Consider the following 19,194-nt stretch of genomic DNA (forward strand, 5'->3'; position numbering starts at 1 on the left):
TGTAGGCCCCCTGTAGATACTATTAGCTCCCTCAGCATTACAAATTCCTTAGAACACTTTGTGTATGTGTGGATCTTGGGGTGGGGAGCAGAAAGAGCTGGATCGGAGCGTGCAACATTTGAGGGTGGTGTTACCTGGCATAGCAGGGGATGTGGGTAGTGCTGTGGTCTAAACCACTGAGCCTCTTGGGCTTGCTGATCGGAAGGTCAGTGGTTCGAGTCAGTGCAATGGGGTGAGCTGCCATTGCTCTGTCCCAGCTTCTGCTAACCTAGCAATTCAAAAACATACCAGTGCAAGTAGTTAAATAGGAACCGCTATGGTGGGAAGGTAAATGGTGTTTCCGTGCACTCTGGGTTCTGTCACGGTGTTCCATTGTGCCAGAAGCAGTTTAGTCATGACCCGGAAAGCTGTCTGGACAAACGCCAGCTCTCTCAGCCTGAAGCGAGATGTGCACTGCACCCCATAGTCGCCTTTGACTGGACCTAACCGTCCAGGGGTCATTTACGTTTTCCTTTTTTTTTTTTAACCTTACCCACTTTTTACGTAGCCCCACTGCTTGCTGCCGTCTTCAGCAGCATGGGACCAGAAAACACCCCAAGGAGGCTCATTTCAATCTATGAATTTAGATGGTGGTTGAGAGGATTTGAGATATGGAATGTTAGGGTGGCACTTGAGACGAGAAAAATAAAAATGGAGGTTAGAGGGCGAGAAGACCCTGGCTTGCTCAGGCTCCCAACAGCTTATAGGAAAGGTTTAAAAATAATTCTCCCTGTGCTATATGGGGATGTTTAATAAGGAGGGGGGAAAGGAAAAACCTGCTCTGTAAAATTTCCTGGTTGAAGACTAGGAGACAGTCTCAAACCTGAGCTCTCTAACACCATGAAGCCTTTTCCTTTCTACATGCCTCTCCTCAGTGAATACTTGTGAGGTGAGGAGAATCTCAGGCCCATGGATCTCTCCCCAGGCCAAACCTCCCTCCAGCCCTGCTCCAGGCAACTCCCCTGTGTGCTTTAGCTTGCCTGGAATGTGTCATTGAACTGTGATAATGCTTCCTGCCCGAATAAAGGATGGTGATATTTGTGTGGTGTATATCCAGAATCCTCTTAACTTTTGTATTGCTGGAATGTAACCTACTGTAACAAAGTCCATTGCTCTGCCTTCTTTCTCCCGTGGTTCGCAACTACCACTGGCATGTGGCCCCCAGATGTTTTCCTATAAGGCAATGTGGCCCTCAGTTTCCCCTCCCAGGGATACACTGCAACATTCTATGTCAAGTCCCATTTTTGTTTATGTATGGCCACTGCTTCATCAATTCGTATGATTTGTGTCAGATACTGGGTAGTGCTGTGGTACAAATCCAGAGCCGTCTCTGCTCTTACACATTAACCTTTGGAATCAAAGCTGCCTATTAATTGCTAGAGGGAGAACCCAGGCTTTAGATGTAAATGTTCAGCCAAGCCTTCGACCCAAATAGACCTCAGTCCCACAATGACTTCATTGGAGCATAAAATGAATGTACAAGTTGCATGGCCTCGCAGTATGAATTTAATCTATTTCTGTAAACTAGATTCTCTTATATAAAATGACAGAAACACTTGTGGGCATTTAGCTTTCTGGAACAGGAATCAAATGCTTTCCGCAAATCTTTGGCACAGATTACACTTGTGGCCATCTGGTGAGGGTGGCAGAGTGCCTTCTCACAATATGGTGCACCAGTTTAAACTCGGTTCAGGTGCCAACCAGGAATGAGTTCCATTCTCTGAAAGGAGATCGTGGTGGGAGAAAGCAGCATTGTTGTAGGGAGTGTGCTTCGTTAAGCTGATTAGCACACTTGGCATGTGTGCAGCCAGAGTAATAGCTGGCACTTGTTCATTGCTTTACATTTTCGGTGCTATTGAGGGAGAATCAAAACTTAAATTGACTATTTGGATCTGTTGGACTTTATATTCTGGGGGTTTTTTATAAGTTTTTTTTAAAAATAAGTTTGTATGATGCCCATTTTAGGGATGAGAATGAAGATTGTGCATGCAAAAATGCGTGCGCGCACACACAAATGAATATACAAATATATAGAATTTTCAAACCTTGAACATCAGTGTGCTTTTTTGGCATAGTTCTGTATTTCCATTCAGAGCGAAGATTGATGCTGGCCCAAGAATCTTAGAAATGAAATGCATTTACTTTTTGCTCATCACTTTCTAAAGGTTTAGGATGAGTTGAAAAGATTCCCATAGTGAACTGGTCTAGATGTTGCTTTTGCCATATGTAGTATAGGGATCTGCATGCATTTATTATTATTTATTTTATGATTACATTTATATCTCACTTTTCCTCCAAGAAGGTCAGTGTGGCACATACACACAGCTACCCCCTTCCCCATCTTATCCTCTCAACATCCCTGGGAAGTAGGTTAGGCTGGGACAGCGTGACTAGACCAAGGTCATCCAGTGAGTTTCATAGCTGAATGGGGATTGGAAGTTGAGTTGTCCTAGTCCAGAACTTTGACTCTCATACATGTATTGAGCCTTACCACAAATCTTGTTTGGGAGCATAATAATAATAATAATAATAATAATAATAATAATAATAATAATTTTTATTTATACCCCGCCCTCCCCAGCCAAGGCCGGGCTCAGGGCGGCTAACAAGCAATAATAAAAATAAGTTGAATGAATACAACTTAAAAACAAAATTAAAATACATATTAAAATGTAGCCTCATTGCAGAAAGAAATCAGATCCTGCCGGGCCCTGGTCTCATGAGGCACAGCGTTGCACCAGGTCAGAGCCAGTGTTGAAAAGGCTCTGGCTCTGGCTGAAGCTAATCTAAATTCCTTAGGGCCCAGGACCACTAGGGTGTTGCTATTTATGGACCTTGAGGCTGTCCGTGGGCCATACAGGGAGAGGCGGTCCTGTATGTATGAGGGTCCTAGGCCGTGAAGGGCTTTAAAGGTCAAAACCAGCACCTATAATGTAAGCATTATTTTCCTTATTCAGGAAAACATACAGGTACGCAAACATACAGGTAAACAGGACAACTAGCAGATTGTGGGGAGTATGTGTTCAGACTGCGTGAATGGTGCAGGGGGAAGGTTTAAATCCCATCATCCAATGCAGTGATCCTCATCCCGTTCAGAACTCCAAGACTGCTTTGAAAATAAATGAAAAAAGAAAGGAGGCCCACTCATTGATCTCCATTATTTTGTCTCGTTTGACCCTGACTGTTGAATTATAAGTAACGTTAATTAATTAATTATTAATGTTCCTTTCCGACGAACCAAGAGACATTTATTTTGCACTTTAGGTGGGTATCCATATTGGAGCACAGAATGCAAAGTGAGAACAGGTCCTCTGTTTGTGACTTTGAAATCAGTAGCATTATGGAGTTGGCAAATGGAAGGGTTTTCTGAAGTCACTGTTGTGGGGGGAAGGGTGTGCGAAATAACATTTTGTGGAAAGGCTTCAGAAAATTCCCATTTGGTATTGGGAAAGCAGCCAATTTTAATCACAGTATTTTTGTTCAGAGGGATATTTTTGACTTGCTTGGTAGATCTATGTGCAAATTATTGCTTTTTAAAAAGCTTGTGCTGTACTCTTAATCTGTAGCAGAAGCCTAAAATTTGCTAACAGAATTTATTGTATATTAATGTCAGGCAGTAACTTGTTAATGGAATGAACATGTGTGTCTACATTCTATCTGTCTTACTGAAAATTTCAACCATGAAAAGCAGACCACATTTTCTCTTATCTTAAAATTTTTTAAAGTAATTAACAAAGAGCATATCCTTGAATGACAGAACTTATTCCAAAACAGCTTTCCACCTAGGGCCAATGTCAATGCTTCTATATGTTGTCAGTTTCTTTTCTTTATGCCCTGTTTTTAAACTGATAGGTAAAGAAGGAGCCCAATTTTCTACTGCCTGGGTCTTACTTAGCGTCCTCCTAGGAGCTCTAGCTATGCTGTGTAAAGAACAAGGAATCACAATACTGGTAAGTCTTCTCTTAACAGTTAAACATTGACGTTTCTTATCAGCCAAAAGCAGCTCACTGTTAAATAAACTCTCTTCATATGGCAAAATATGTGTCCCTTATGGTTTGTGCATCGCTTAGGCTGTCTTACAGAAAACGTGGTAAATTCAGCAACGATAATCGTAACAATCTTTCCTCTTTTCCTGTTTTTGTTTTCTGATTTTTATTGCAAATGCTTTCAGATTTAGTGTTCGCTAAGTCTGAAGGTGTGCTGAGTGCTGATTTCACTACATGAGTTATTGTTGGTGTTACTGAAGAATGTACACCAATGGTTCCATGAATAATCTCCCAAGTCTGTCTGCATTATACTTGGTTAAGACTTGCAAGAGCGTCTTATTGCCTCGTTGTTCCCATTTCTTTCTATGAGATTGATAATTTAGGACTCTTGGTGTGAGACCCAACTCTTCACCACATGCAAGGAAGGCATAGTGTGGAAGACTTTTCATAGCAACGTTATACAACCATTCATGTAATGACAGTAGGAAGTTATTGATTACATGGAAGTCACTCAAGCTTTAGTCCAGTTCCATCAACTCCTAAAGAATGGTGTGGATGAACATATAATAATAATTAATAATTTATTATTTATTACCCCCCCCCCATCTAGCTGGGTTTCCCCAGCCACTCTGGGCGGCTCCCAACAGAACATTAAAAACACAATGAAACATCAAACATTAAAAACTTCCTTAAACAGGGCTGCCTTCAGATGTCTTCTAAAAGTCAGATAGTTGCTTATTTCCTTGACATCTGATGGGAGGGCGTTCCACAGGGCGGGTGCCACTACCGAGAAGGCCCTCATGAATGAGTTGCAGTGAACTGTAGGCTGAGGCACTGCTCCCTCCTCCTTTTCAGACAAAATAAGGAGAGATAAATCTTCCCCTTTCATTGTAGAACAAACCACAGTTTCACTTGGGGGCCACATTAAAAATTTGGGGACACTGGCTTATTTTAACCAAAGTTAGTTTAAACAAACCGAGATGTCAAAACTCTAGATTAACTTCCTGGTTTGTTTCTCAGGTGTTTTTGTATATTAACATTGATCTGAGCTTTGTTCCAAAGTGTTTTCCCTGCTTCTCTTGCACGTGGAGGAGAAGCACACCGGGCTTGTCACAGTTCATTCAGGATGACCTATGGTAAACCGCTTAGAGGTTTTCAGAAATTAAGCAGCTGTTTTTATTTATTTGTTTCAAAAAAATGTATATATTTATTTCATAAAATGTATATACAGTGGTGCCTCGCAAGACGAAAAGAAACCGTTCTGTGATTCTCTTCGTGTAGTGGTTTTTTTGTCTTGCGAAGCAAGCCCATTGACGGATTAGAGGATTAGCGCTATTAGCGGCTTTTAGCGGCTTATCGGCTTATCGGATCAGCTGATAAGCAGCTTAGCGACTTAGAAAAAGGGGGGGTGGAAGGAAAATAAACCCGCAGGAACTCACAAGACCTTTTCGTCTTGCGAAGCAAGCCCATAGGAGATTTGTTTTGCGAAGCACCTCCAAAACGGAAAACTCTTTCGTCTAGTGAGTTTTCCGTTTTGCGAGGCATTCGTCTTGCGGGGCACCACTGTACGGATTTTTAAAACAAAAAAACTTTCATGTCAGTTATAGAAATTCTGTTTAAACAAATAAATAGTTAAATGAAGTGGATTAGGCCAGTCTTCTCCAATCTGGTGCTCTCCACACATTTTGGACTACAACTTCCGTCAACCCCAGCCAGCATGTAGTCCAAAACAGGCTGGGAAAGGCTTGTTTTAAGTAATTGAACTGAAGCTTAAGAGACCTACACAGATCCAGAGTAATTATTGAACTGCATGGTGTAACTCTTGTTGGTATCCATCTGTCTCAAGATGGTGGTGAAGGGAAACTGCTGCATTAGGAAGTGACCTTCGCAGGGCACAATCCTGGGCAGTATGTATGGAGGTCCTGGTCTGCCCGGATGACGTCCCTCCTTTCGAGCTCACTGATACAGCCCAAAGGAAAGCAGAGCAATACATTTGGCACCAGTTTGGCTGCAGGAGTTGCCAGAAGGAGGCATACAAGGCACCATCCAACCATCTTAGGGATTCCACTCTGGATATGTATAGTGTTTAATCCTTAGCTTTTCCCTTCTTGACAATATCCCGCAAGGCAGTGGAGATAGTGTAAATACATACCAAAATTTAAACGAGACAAATCTCTCCTTTCTCTTTCTTAACCTTCTTTCACCTTCTCCCTGTTTTGTTTTCATCCCTGTCTTCTTAGGGTTTGAACGCTCTTTTTGATGCTGTGATGATTAACAAGCTCAATATTTTGGAAGTTCTTTTGAAGATACTGCGCAAGGACAAGTCGCTGGAGGTGATTCCATTTATATATTTAAAAGAGCTGCCGCTTTAACTTCATACAGTTAGCATTTAAGTGTTAGCGTCAATACATCTACAGCAGCATGAAAGATCAAGCTGTTCTTTGATCTAGTAAGTGAGATTATTTGGAGGTCAAACACTGTGACAGAACATTGCCTTCAAAATGTGAGTGTTCATGATTTCAGCCCCAATAAGCCTCAATATTGCAGATCCTTTAACATGACTTACTGCAACTGTTCTGTGGAGCACTGCTCTGAATATCAGAGGGAATGCTACTAAAACTAGTTAATCATGTGGATCAGATTAACTCTTCTTAGAATAACAAAATTACATCCTTTAAAATCTCATTTTCCAATAGGGCAGACCTAGCAACTCTTGTCTTCCGATCACAATTCTGTTTTTTGTTTTGGATTTTTTTTTAACAATGAATATACATTGTGCTTTGTGCCACCTTAAGATGAGTAGGTGATGTGTAGATTTGTGTCCCTGTTTTGTGTGGGGTTTTTTTAAAAAAATATAATGCAAATATATATATTTTTTAAAATCGCCTTCCTGAACTTTTAAAGTCCCCTGGCTTGCTCACTTCCTTCCTGTAGCAGTAGCGTACAGAATTTCCTCAGTCCCCACCCTATGTAGTTCAGGCCTTACATAGGCAAACTCGACCCTCCAGATGTTTTGGGACTACAACTCCCATCATCCCTAGCTAACAGGACCAGTGGTCAGGGATGATGGGAGTTGTAGTCCCAAAACATCTGGAGGGTCGAGTTTGCCTATGCCTGCCTTATGGGAACCTTTGTTCCAGGCTTACTTTCAGGGGTCCAAACTTGAATAAAATATTGGCCGGGGGGGTGTTAAGGTAAGCCCTGCCCCGCATAAGAAACAGTGCACGCACACCATTTGAATGGCAATGCCCCTCAAATATTTTATTGGGGAAGCTGAGTTGGCTCCTATGGTCTCCTTTGTTTAGCTTCATATCTTTACTGTCTTCTGTTCTTGTAAGTCCATACTTTTCATTCCATTTTATCCTGCTTTTGACTGGCCACAAGTTGACCGACCAACACTTGCTTCTCTCTTCCTAAACCTCTTCCAGGCTACAACATGCATCTCTTTAAGTCCCTTAGATTTTTCTTCCTGGTGCCCATTCTTGTTAGCATCTCTCCTGCCTTCTCTCCTTTTTTTCTCCCTCCTTTTTTTTTGGGGGGGGCTCAGTTTTTTAGCCAAATGACTATTCAGATTTCCAAACCTCAGCCTCCTAATGTAGCTCTTTCTCTCTAATGGCTTCTGTGAGAGCTTTCCCCAGCCAAAAGGGACCCCAAGGATCATCTAGTCCAACCCCCTGCAATGTAGCTCATTAAGCTAAATGTTTTTTTTTATTAAAAAAAACTTTGCTGAAAATTAAAGCGTTCATTTGACATTTTACCGCAGAATTTGAAACTCTAGTGTTAGCAGTCTCCTTTGATTGTTTTTGGTGTTTAGCAATTGTCAACTGCTGTAAGCTGCTGCCAAATCTCATATTACATTGCGTATTCACTGTACAAAATAAAACAGGGTGTCGGTTATTTATTTGTTAGTCGAATGCTTTAAAGTGTTGCATGTCATCTGTCAAATACAGTGAAATGCTAAATACAGTTACATGTGGTTGTTGAGTAAGAAATGCTATGTCATGGTGGCTGTTCCATCCTTTAAATAACTATTGCCACCATGATAAATTCTAAATTTTATAAAGTCAGGGTGGTTAAAGCTGTGAGAGTACTCTTGTGCCTGATGTAACAAATAAAATATATACAGATTCTTTTTAGAAACTTGCTGTTTCACATGCCTGATCAAAAGCTTTGATAATACTATGCATCTTCTTTCCCTTTGCAACCAACTCCAAACGTGCCTACTTGGAAGCAAACCCCATTGATTTCAGTGGGGCATATTTCCAAGTCAGTATGCTAAAGATTGGTGCCTATGTTTTATTGTAAATCTTTATGGTGTAGATGAACCAGAGCAAACAGCAAGTTTATTTATTAGACTTTCATGTTCTTGCAGTTCCCTGTTGTGTCTGTAATACTGCAAGGTAGGATACTAATAATATGAGGATATGCTGAAGAATTTCATATCTGTACCCTATACTAGTAACTGGCAGTGTTGCTATAACGACAGTTGCCTCACAAACTTTTATGTCGCTATCATGTGGCTCACAGTTGTTGAACTTAATTTGGGCCAGGATTCAAATGGGACCACCATTGATTCTCATATGCAGGCTTCTTCCTGCAGTTTTCCAAACATGAAAAAAATAAATATGAAGCTGAGGAGAGGCTTTGAGACCTATCCATTTTCTTCAGAAATCCTGGATGACTTGGGCACAGAATGTTGTTTTTCTTCTTGGTTCATCTATTTCCACTGCTGGCATAAACTGTCTGTCTTCTCACGATCCTGGATAGGCACATCAAAGTCTTAAATCTTAGTCCACTGGGTAAGGGTGGCAGAACGGCAGTAGGGGAAAGCTGGCTTCTGAGATTGTCCACATTCGTTTTACCCTTCTTTCGCAGCAAGAGGGACTCAAGATTTACTTTATCTTTAAAAGCCAGGACACTTACTAAAACCCTTTGAGCCAGATGGGATGGGGTCGTGGATTGGATGGAGGTACCTCTTCACCCAGCCCTCTAGCCTCTGCATGCCAAGTGACACCAGTGCCGTTTCTGGTTGCACAAAAGTTCCCATGTTCTACTCACTGAATGTGCCAGTAGGTAGAAATGTAACTGGTGGGATCCCCGTTAGCAGGAGCCTCATAAAAGAGAATAGAGGGGTGGGGTGGCGGAATTGGGCTTGATTATTACACCAGCTCCAGGCTACTGCATCAATTTGCCTCCTCCTGCTTCTACCCCATTAAGCGCCACCAGGCAGCACCTAAGTCCATGTACTGTATATCCCACCTTTCTTCCAAGGAGCTGTGTGTGGTTTTCTCCACACACCCCAAAACCACTTTATGAGGTAAGTTAGGCTAAGAGACTGGTCTGAGGTGGTGACCCCGTGAGCTTCAGGGCAGCATAGGTCTTTGAACTTGTGTCCAACACTCTTAACCACTGCACCACACTGACTGCTGTGGCTTTTCTGCACTTCTGTGGAAAATGGAATATAAATGCAGCGCAGGGCTGCTTGTACAATTCGCTCCATGCTTGGCAGAGTCTTCGTTGGCAGCGTTGTATTGTCTGTATTCTGCCTCACCTGTACGGGGATCTGATGTCTTTAATGATGATGGCTTCGCTCACCATTAAATCACCGTGGTACAATACAGCAACCAAACGTTTTCTACCATGTGTCTGTTACAAGCGCAGGAGCCCTTATTATTACTATCATCATTATCATTAATTGGGTCAGTAGATGGCAAAGTTAGAGAAGCATGAGTACTGTCTGAATTTTGCAGTTCTGTCTGAATTTGCAGTTTTTAAAAGGAAAAAGTTGTGATGACCTGAGCTTTTCTTTTTCTTCTGCTCTTCCTCTCTAGAGCCTAGTGGTGTTTAGAAAAGGACTTCTGTTCAGGATGACTCTTCTGTTATCTGGAGGAGCCACCATGCTGTATGTGCGCTGGAGGATTATGGGCACAGGACCACCGGCGTTTACTGAAGTGGATAACCCAGCTTCATTCGCAGACAGTATATTTGTGAGGGTAAGTGGCAAAGGCATTGCTTTTCAGTGAGCTAACAAATTAAGGACTAAAAAATAAAGCAGAGGAGCCATGTGTCATTTCCAGAACAACTGCTTTGTACGTAGCAAGTTCTCCCATTCAGTTCCTGGCAACTCCCAAGGGTAGGCTTGCAAAAAGGCTTTTGTGGACTGCTGCCAGTCAGAGTAGACAGTAGTGGACTAGATGAACCAGCAGTCTGATTTGTCATCAGGCAGCTTTGTGTGTTCTTACATATCTTACAAGAGTTGAACCATCAAAGTGGTAAAAGCGTCATTCCTTGAGGGTGCTGAATGAATGATGCTTTTAGAATGTGAATGTTTTAAATCGGGTGTGTCCAATGTCCATATTTCATATGGGCAACTTCTGACAGCTACACACCAGTTGTGGACAGGGCTGGGGGCAGAAAGGGGTGGAGGAACGAACATGACTCTTGACCTTTGTACAGTGGGTTACATTCCAGCCATGCAAAAGGCAGAGGTTTACACACACACACACGTCCATCTCCCTTCCAAGCTCATGAGGCATTACCCCAGTTCAAGGTGCTCTCATTCCAGCAAGGCAAAAGCACCCAAGGAGGGTGTCACCCTCTCTCCAGGGTCAGAGGCAGATTTTGGGTAGTTCAAGTAGTGTGGTCACACTGGGCACACAGCCAAGGAGGGCACCTTCTCAAAGCCCAGTGAGTGCTAACCTGGCTTTGGGAAGGAGGTGTGAGGTCTCTGACAGGGTCCTAGATAGTGATGTGCGGTGAAATTTTTCATAGGGGAAAAGTTAGGACCAGAGGACCAGCTTGTGAAGGTGATTGTGTGTGGTATGTTGCGACGTTGTGCGTGTGAGCATCGTTCCTTCCTGCCTAAGCCAGGCAGAAGCTTCCTGGGGCCAGAGGTGCCAGGGGAACATTTAAGGGACTAGCCTAGTCCCCTGAGGCCACTGGCTGCACGCCACTGGTCCTAGAATCCTCCAGCCTCCTTCCCAAGCCAGACAAGTGTCTACTGGGCTTCAAAAAGAAGGTAGGAGGGCTGTGGGACCCTGTCAGAGCCTCGTGCCTCTTGCCCAAAGCCCAGCTTAAGCCGGCACCACAAGGGGGGCATATTACCAAGGTCTCCCCACTCCTTTTTTAAAAATAATAATTAATGCTCACCTATGGATCAGGGGATTTGTTTTGTTTTGGAAATGTCTAATGGCTCTGCTGGATCTACCACACTCTGGTTAGATTAATGATACGGAACTGTCTTGATCTGAGTAGCCGTAGTTTTTCAGTCACATATGTTCTCTATGCTTTGACCTCTGGAGCTGTGTAAGGCAGAGCCCACTGTTAGGTGCAGAAGCCAAAGAACTTTGAGCAAAAGCCAGAAGTGGGATATTGCCAGTGGCACACACTGGATTGTAACCATACAAGCCTTCCTAGAAAAGAATATTCTTTTGGGCAGCCAAATTTGTATAGTGGGGAGCAGGGGACAGCAGAACATGCAATTACACCGAGATAACGTTAATTAACCTACATTTGATTAGGCTAGAGTCTTGGAGCCAATACGTGTTTTATCTGATAAACAGTTTTGTTAAAGAGGAGGCTTAAATAAAAACTAGGCGATCTGAAAAAGTAGTAGTGATTTTACCCCCTTCCCCCCTTCCTAACAGCCTCTTAAAGTTCAGTATGAAGTAAATGTTTGTTTTTCCTTTGACTGACAGGCTATAAACTATAATTACTACTATTCGTTGAATGCATGGTTGCTGCTGTGTCCCTGGTGGCTGTGTTTTGATTGGTCAATGGGCTGCGTGCCCCTTATTAAATCAGTCAGTGACTGGAGAATAATTGCACTAGCAGTTCTTTGGTTCTGCCTAATTGCTCTGATGTGCCAAGCCTTGTGCTCCGAAGACAGCCAGAAGAGAAGGTAAACGACATTATTGAATTTTAAATTTCTAATTGGGTTTTCTTATTTCCAGCACTCTTCATCTTCCTCCTCTTCCTTTTTTAAAAAATAACAACAAATCAGTGGAATCAATATACCTTGGCAAACCCAGTTCAAATAAATATTTATAGCTCCAACTTGCATTCTCTTCCCAATTTGGCTCCATCATTTTTTTACACTGACTATGGGGAGGCAAACTTGTAAAAGGGAGGTACGGATGGCTGCTTTATGTTCTTTCTGAAATGGCATTTTCAGATCCTTAACTCTGTAGGGGGTAAAAAGTAATTTGTGGTCAGAATAAAGTGTAATTGAAGTATGTTGTTTTCCTTCACCTCTTTCCACAATGTTTCTTTTGTTAATAATAATAATAATAAAAACCCTTAAGGAAAAAAAACTTTTAGAAAAAAATGGTTCTGGCTGTTGATTAAAAAAATAAAATGCTGTCCCAGAGCGATTACTCTTCATCAGTAAACAGTCAGAGAGAAAATAATGTGGGGTGGGCTAGGGGAACCCCTGTCGTCTTACAGAAATGAAAGTTGCTTTAAGAGGATGAAACAATATTTTTTGAGAAGATATTACAGGTGTTCTTCTGGTGTTCTTGAACCAAACATTTAATCCTTTTAATTGGCAAAACTGCACTTTGTTCAAATTGGCCTTTTATTCCTCCACAAGGATGCATGCTAATCTTGATCCAGCTTTTCCGTTTAAAAACAAATAAAAACAAATGACATAATAGTGCTTTTGAGTCCTAATAGCAGTTCATGTGCATTATTTCCATACTTTTACAACAGTCCTGCAAGGTAGTATTCATTCCTGCGAAATAGTGGCTTGCCTAAGGTGTAAGCTTTGAACCAGCAATGTCACAGCTTGCACTCTTAACCCCTGGGCCGGCTGCCATCTTTTTGGTTTGCGTACAACACATAGATGCGATTACATTTTGCATTTTTGCTTCAGGAATTTTTCACTTAAGATACCTTGGATCCCCTGCCCCCTCATTTTCCTTGGCAGATCCTTAAAAGTTTCTTTTTGTTTGTATGCTAATATTTGGATGATAAGCTATCAAAATATTTTCTTCCATACATGTGTTCCTGGATGATATCCAGAACGCACAAACACAACCGTATCCTGGAATCACAGAAAGGAGACCTGACATAAACATGGATTTTTGCAGTTAATCATTTGTGCTTGTGTATAGTGGGGGGAAAGCAAAGCAGATACACATGATCTGTGGTAAACCATAAAGTACAGTGGTGCCTCGCAAGACGAAAAGAATCCGTTCTGTGATTCTCTTCGTCTAGCGGTTTTTTCGTCTTGCGAAGCAAGCCCATTGACGGATTAGCGCTATTAGCAGCTTTTAGCGGCTTATCTGCTGATCGGATCAGCTGATAAGTGACTTAGCGGCTTAGAAAAAGGGGGGGAGGAAAAACAGCAGGAACTCTCAGGACATTGTCGTCTTGCGAAGCAAGCCCAAAGGAAATTTGTTTTGCGAAGCACCTCCAAAACGGAAAACTCTTTCGTCTAGCGAGTTTTCCGTCTTGCAAGGCATTTGTCTTGCGGGGCACCACTGTAGGAAGAACTCTTGTGCCCAGTGATACCAGTGGTAAAACAGTAATTATACTGTAGAGACATTTTGCTAAAAACTAGACCCTGATGTTAGTGTTTCTCATTATACATACTAAATATCAGGAGAATCTAAAAAACAGTTGTAACTTGTTGCCCTTATGACAGAAGTGGGCATTAAATCTACAGGCATGGGAGCTTCAGAATGAATTAAACCTACCAAATCACAGGCAGGCAGTTCCAGGGGGTCTTGTGCAAGACAACTTTTTAAAATGTGACATTTTAAACAAAGAAAAGGTCAATAACACTTTCATTTTTTTCCAGAAATGGACTAAAACCAGCAAATCCATATTGGCTTCATAATTTTGAGGAGGGAGTGGGGGGTTGCCTCTCTTGATTACCTTAAAATAACTTTTATTAGCAGCTTCATACCAGCTGGCTTAACTTTCTTGTGCTTGTGTCCTCCTATAGACAGACATTACAAGGTGCAAGTGTTCAGAATAGTGCCTGTGGAGCGCTGAAGCACTCGAGAGATTCCCACCCCCTGCCCAAGTAAAACAGTGGCCTTAATTAAAAAAAAGATAAATGAAGCATCTTACTTAAAAACATAAAAATCTTCAGCTGCTCTGCTTCCAACAACAACAAAATCACCCAGAGCACTTTAGTGCTTCACAGGTAGCATTCTGAACATCTTGCTTTTTGCAAAGCCCATAGACCTAGGGAAACATATGGGCATGGGGGGGGAAATATAGAAATATAGTTTACACAAAGTAGAGTACAAAAACTATAGAGCAGCAGAGCAACGTGAGGTCTTGTGGGGGGAGTGACTGGGTGCTTTGGCGACCCTGTGGCCCAGCTCAGGAAGTGGTGAAATTACCTCAGTTCACCTCATTATTGAGCCCCAGCAAAGAGCTGCTATACACCCCTACTAAATACTCCCCTTCCCATTTAGGTAAACGCTTCAAAACCAGGGCTTCCCATGCATATTTAGAATGTTTAGATTGAGTACATTATGTTAAACTTTGGATCACCAAACTATTACATGGCAAGCACGTGGACATCATTAACACAACTCCTGAATTGCTTGGAGTCTTTTCCAACATGACCTTTAGTGATACGAGATCTTCCACTGAGTAGTTCCTTCCCACCCTGCTTAGTAGCATCAGAAATCTCCAGGTTTCCCCACAGAGGAGCCCATGCAGCAGTTCCTTCATGCAACAGCATTACCGTTTCTGGGAAGTAGGAAGATATTTGTATAGAAAAGAGCCATGGCATGAATTTTCCCCATATGATACCGTATTTCTGATGTCACTGAATGGAATTCAGCATGGATTCTAAAGATTCCATGCTAAAAAGACAGAATTCAAACAGATTCTTTGAAACCCCAGCTTTTTACATGCAGATACTAAGTTGTAGCATAAAAATATCATAGGAAGTAATGATTGAGTTGTTCATCCTGTAACTTACTTTCTGCTTTCCAGAATCCTGACATTGGGTTTGGGATTTCTCATCATCCCTTTCCTTCCTGCAAGTAATCTGTTCTTTCGAGTTGGATTTGTTGTTGCAGAAAGAGTTACCTATCTCCCAAGTATTGGCTATTGCATGCTGATTACATACGGATTCAGTCTATTGAGCAGACAAGCTAAAAAAAAGGTACTAACAAAAGGATCCATATAACTGACAACAGGTATATATATACACACACACACACAAAAAGCTTTAAACTGTGGTTCCTAACATGTGTTTCTTCTCTCCAAGAAATTTCTTGTTGCTGCTCTGCTGGGCCTCTTGTTGGTAAATGTGTGGCGTTGTGTTATCCGCAGTAACCAGTGGAGATCTGAAGAACAACTTTTTAGGAGTGCTTTGTCTGTGTGTCCACTGAATGCAAAAGTAAGTTTTGGAGTAATATGCATTAGCCATATGCATTGCACTCTGTAAAGGCAAATCCCTATTTTGAAGTAGAAATTTGAACAAATGTAAAGGACATTAAAAATCTGAAAGTGTTTTCTTTTAAGTCATTCCCCACACCACCAAGTAAGTTCAAAAACTATTTTTTGTTCCTCTGTCATTTGGACCTAAAATGCAGCTACATCCCTGTGGTACATTCCTGTGTGCCTTTCCCATCATTTAGAGCATTGGTCTTCAACTGGTGTGTCGGGAGCTACTACCAGGTTGCAGCCTGATGGAAGGTAGGTTGCAGCCGCAACACTACCGCCATACAAACAGAAAGAAAGAAAGAAAGAAAGAAAGAAAGAAAGAAAGAAAGAGAAACAGGTCCCCAAACAATCTTTAGTTAAAGATTGGTCTTGGGTCCAAAAATACTAATTCATGGCGAATACTAATTCAGATCAGGGGCGGAGGAAGAGGGTGCGGTGGGTGTGGGCCGACCCGGGTGTCACCACTGAGGGAGGTGACAAAATGCCAGGTGGCACTCACCACGGTTCCTGCAGCATGTCCGAGCCATGCGTCTCTTCTGGGAAAGACACGGTGGCTTGAGCGTGCACAGGCTCTGTGCTGCCCAAATGTTTCGCCCGCTGCCTCCCCCCCCATCTGTAGGGCGGCTGGGTGGGAGGAGGCAGGCAGACTCTGGAGGCCCCGCAGTGTGCCCTGCCCTTGCCCCACCCTTCTGTGCGCGCCGCCCCAGGTGCCTGAGCGGCTTCCTCCGCCGCTGATTCATATCCCTGATTCATTGTTGAGTGCCAGGTTACCTGGTCTTAATTTAAGTGGTCATATGCTGGTTTGCAGCCCAGGTTTCCAAGCTGGGCTTATAGGAATGGCAATTGAAGAAATCACACTGCTTTTTTTAACTCCCAAACAAACTATCAGTTCCAGTAAAGATGCAACCTTAAAAGTTATCCCGCGCAGAGGATTTCTTTTACTGTGGCGTTTAATGGCGGGAATGAGCATAAGAGGATCACAGACAATTCAAGATCTGTATTGTTCTTTGCATGCATAATGCTGCTCTGGAAATCAGGTCAATCCCTGCTTTTATGCATTATTAAAAGCAGTTGTGGGATATAAAATAGTAAGCAACAGTGTATCACATCTGCCTAGCATCAAAGTTGAATTGGTTCATGAATGAGCTTGGCAATCCATATCCTTTTCTCAGTCCGAATCTGTTTCTCAGGGCTTAGCTTATGCAGAAAAGTTAAAACACCTGAACTAGAAATTTTCTAGCCTATGCTTTATTCTAAAAGGTGGTGGTGATGATTCATTGAATTTATGTCCCACATTTCCTACTGAAAGTTAGCAAAAGGCAGTTTACTGTGTTTGGTAAGCCAAAAAAAGTACACAAAATCTGAAGTTTAAGACCCAAAGCAAACAAAATGTTCAGTATCACCAGTATTTGCAGCCAATTTTGAAAAACCTGTAGGGCACTTACAAAGAATTGGGATTGCATGTTACAGATTTCCATCTCTCTTATAAACTGATTTCCCTAGGGTTCCTTAGGGAGACAGAACAGAGGAACTATAATAGTTCAATATATGCCTGTTGTGTATAGCATTTGTTTTTCAGGAGCGGTAATCTTTGTGGATCTAGGGAACACATTGTCCCTGATTGGTTTGGGAGTGGACAGGAGCTGTTTAGCCCACTTATTCAGGAGGAATAAGGGCATGCAGACAGGAGCACTGTATTGGCTCTGTCACTGCCCATGCAGACAGAACAGCACTGCTGCAGCTCCACCCCATGGTTGAACCGTTCCTTTTTGTCACACAACAAAATTCAGCTATACCTCTTCCACACTCTGTGGTACACAGTGTTTCACACTTCCTTATTGTAGATTGCTTGTAAAAGATGTAGCTAGGCCTCTGGCTTCTGTTTCCTCAATTGTGAATATGGCAGTTTCCTTTTGTTTTAATTCTGAAAACATAAGGTCTATTTGGAGTTGGATATACTGTATGGTGCCAAGCACGTAGGATTCTTTTATTATGCATTTTGTTTTGTTTTATATTTTTATGTTGTGATTGCTCTGAAATAAACAGATGGAGGGCGGTATACAAATAAAATAAAAGTATACCCTTCTTTCACATTGTGTTTCTAGGTGCTCTTAGCAGGGAAAAGTGATTCATTAGTTGCCATCGTGTAACCAATTGCTTTGTTACACTTGTTTGGCAGTGGGAATGGTATTTGCTGGTAAGTAAAAATACAGTGGTACCCCGCAAGACGAACGCCTCGCAAGACGGAAAACCCGCTAGACGAAAGGGTTTTGGAGGCGCTTCGCAAAACGAATTTCCCTATGGGCTTGCTTCGCAAGACGACAGCCCATAGGGAAATCTCCGGGACAGCGGGGAAGCGCAGCGCGTCTTCCCCACTGTCCTCGGACCTCCTCCCGCCGCCCGGCATCGGAACGAAGCTCCGATGCCGGTCGGGGGGGGGAACGCCTCCTCCCGCCGCCCGGCATCGGAACGAAGCTCCGATGCCGGGCGGGGGGGGGGGACACCTTCTCCTGCCGCCCAGCTTCGGATGGCTTTCCTGAAGACTTGGGGTGGGAGGAGGGTTTTCCTTCCCACCGCCAACATTCAGAATGCTGTTCTGAATGTTGGCGGTGGGGAGGAAAAACCCTCCTCCCACGCAAGCCCCGGGAACAGAGGGAAAGCGCTGCGCGCCTTCCCCTCTGTTCCCGTACCTGTCCTGAAGGCTTGCGGTGGGGAGAAAAGCCCTTCTCCGCACCGCCAGCCTGGCAAGCGGTTTCCATAGGAATGCATTAATTGATTTTCAATGCATTCCTATGGAAAACCGTGCTTCGCAAGACGAAAAACTCGCAAGAAGAAAAAACTTGCGGAACGAATTAATTTCGTCTTGCGAGGCACCACTGTAGATTGATCTGGCCTTAGCTGGTATACAAACATGTTGGGATGCCTGGACTAGTTGGCTTGGGATGCTGCTGCCACAACCAACAGTGTATACTCCTTCCCTCTTCTGTGGCCAATGTCAGCATGCTAAGCGAGGGTATAGGCACCAACACTGGTTAATACCATTAACCTATGATGCTGAAGTAGGCATAGGCCCATAGGAGAGGCAGGTTTCTATGTCCATTTGGGGCCTGCTGTGGACTCAATTGCATGCCCCCCCCCCAATCTAAAAGAGTTCTTCCAGAAACCTGCAGGGCTGAAATTTGGAGAGTCAGCAGAAGATCGAGTAGTTCAAATAATGTTCTTTGCTGACCTACAAATTTCTGTAAATATTTGTGTGGAAATTTAGAAAACACATTCAACCAAAACGAATCAGAACCAATAGGCATGAATTTTCAGTTGGATGAATGTTCGGTGAACTTCAAAGTTGCTGAAGACTTGCATTTTCACTGGGATGTTTGTTCTCTGAATATTATTTTCTTCTCTCTAATTCTTGTGTCATATTCCCTTCAGCTACATTTTTTATTTTTCCTGGCAGCTGTTGATGCTATTTGAACATAACATGACTGTGTTAAAAGCCTAATGAAGCCCCTGCTATATATCCTACCTCATACTATCACTGTGAGGGACGCGGGTGGCGCTGTGGGTAAAACCTCAGCGCCTAGGACTTGCCGATCGCATGGTCGGCGGTTCAAATCCGTGCGGCGGGGTGAGCTCCCGTCGTTTGGTCCCAGCTCCTGCCCACCTAGCAGTTCGAAAGCACCCTTAAGTGCAAGTAGATAAATAGGTACCGCTTTATAGCGGGAAGGTAAACGGCGTTTCCGTGTGCTGCTCTGGT

The 19,194-nt window shown here is 42.9% G+C and overlaps 1 protein-coding gene across 4 annotated transcripts in view; it reads left to right on the forward strand.

Annotated features, from left to right (window-relative positions):
- Positions 1 to 19,194, forward strand: part of TMTC4 (transmembrane O-mannosyltransferase targeting cadherins 4) — a 48,001-nt gene that overhangs the window by 18,959 nt on the left and 9,848 nt on the right. For all 4 annotated transcript variants that reach the window (XR_014218606.1, XM_082218628.1, XM_082218630.1 and 1 more), the window contains 6 exons: positions 3,892 to 3,989; positions 6,266 to 6,358; positions 9,857 to 10,018; positions 11,723 to 11,925; positions 14,985 to 15,156; positions 15,262 to 15,393. Coding sequence is in view for 3 of the 4 variants with exons in the window: in XM_082218628.1 (XP_082074754.1) it covers positions 3,892 to 3,989; positions 6,266 to 6,358; positions 9,857 to 10,018; positions 11,723 to 11,925; positions 14,985 to 15,156; positions 15,262 to 15,393 (860 nt within the window). In the remaining variant the exon portion in view is untranslated. The remainder of the gene's footprint in view (positions 1 to 3,891; positions 3,990 to 6,265; positions 6,359 to 9,856; positions 10,019 to 11,722; positions 11,926 to 14,984; positions 15,157 to 15,261; positions 15,394 to 19,194) is intronic.

This window comes from Podarcis vaucheri, assembly GCF_965113315.1.
Source record: "Podarcis vaucheri genome assembly, chromosome: 4".
Lineage (NCBI taxonomy): Eukaryota > Metazoa > Chordata > Lepidosauria > Squamata > Lacertidae > Podarcis > Podarcis vaucheri.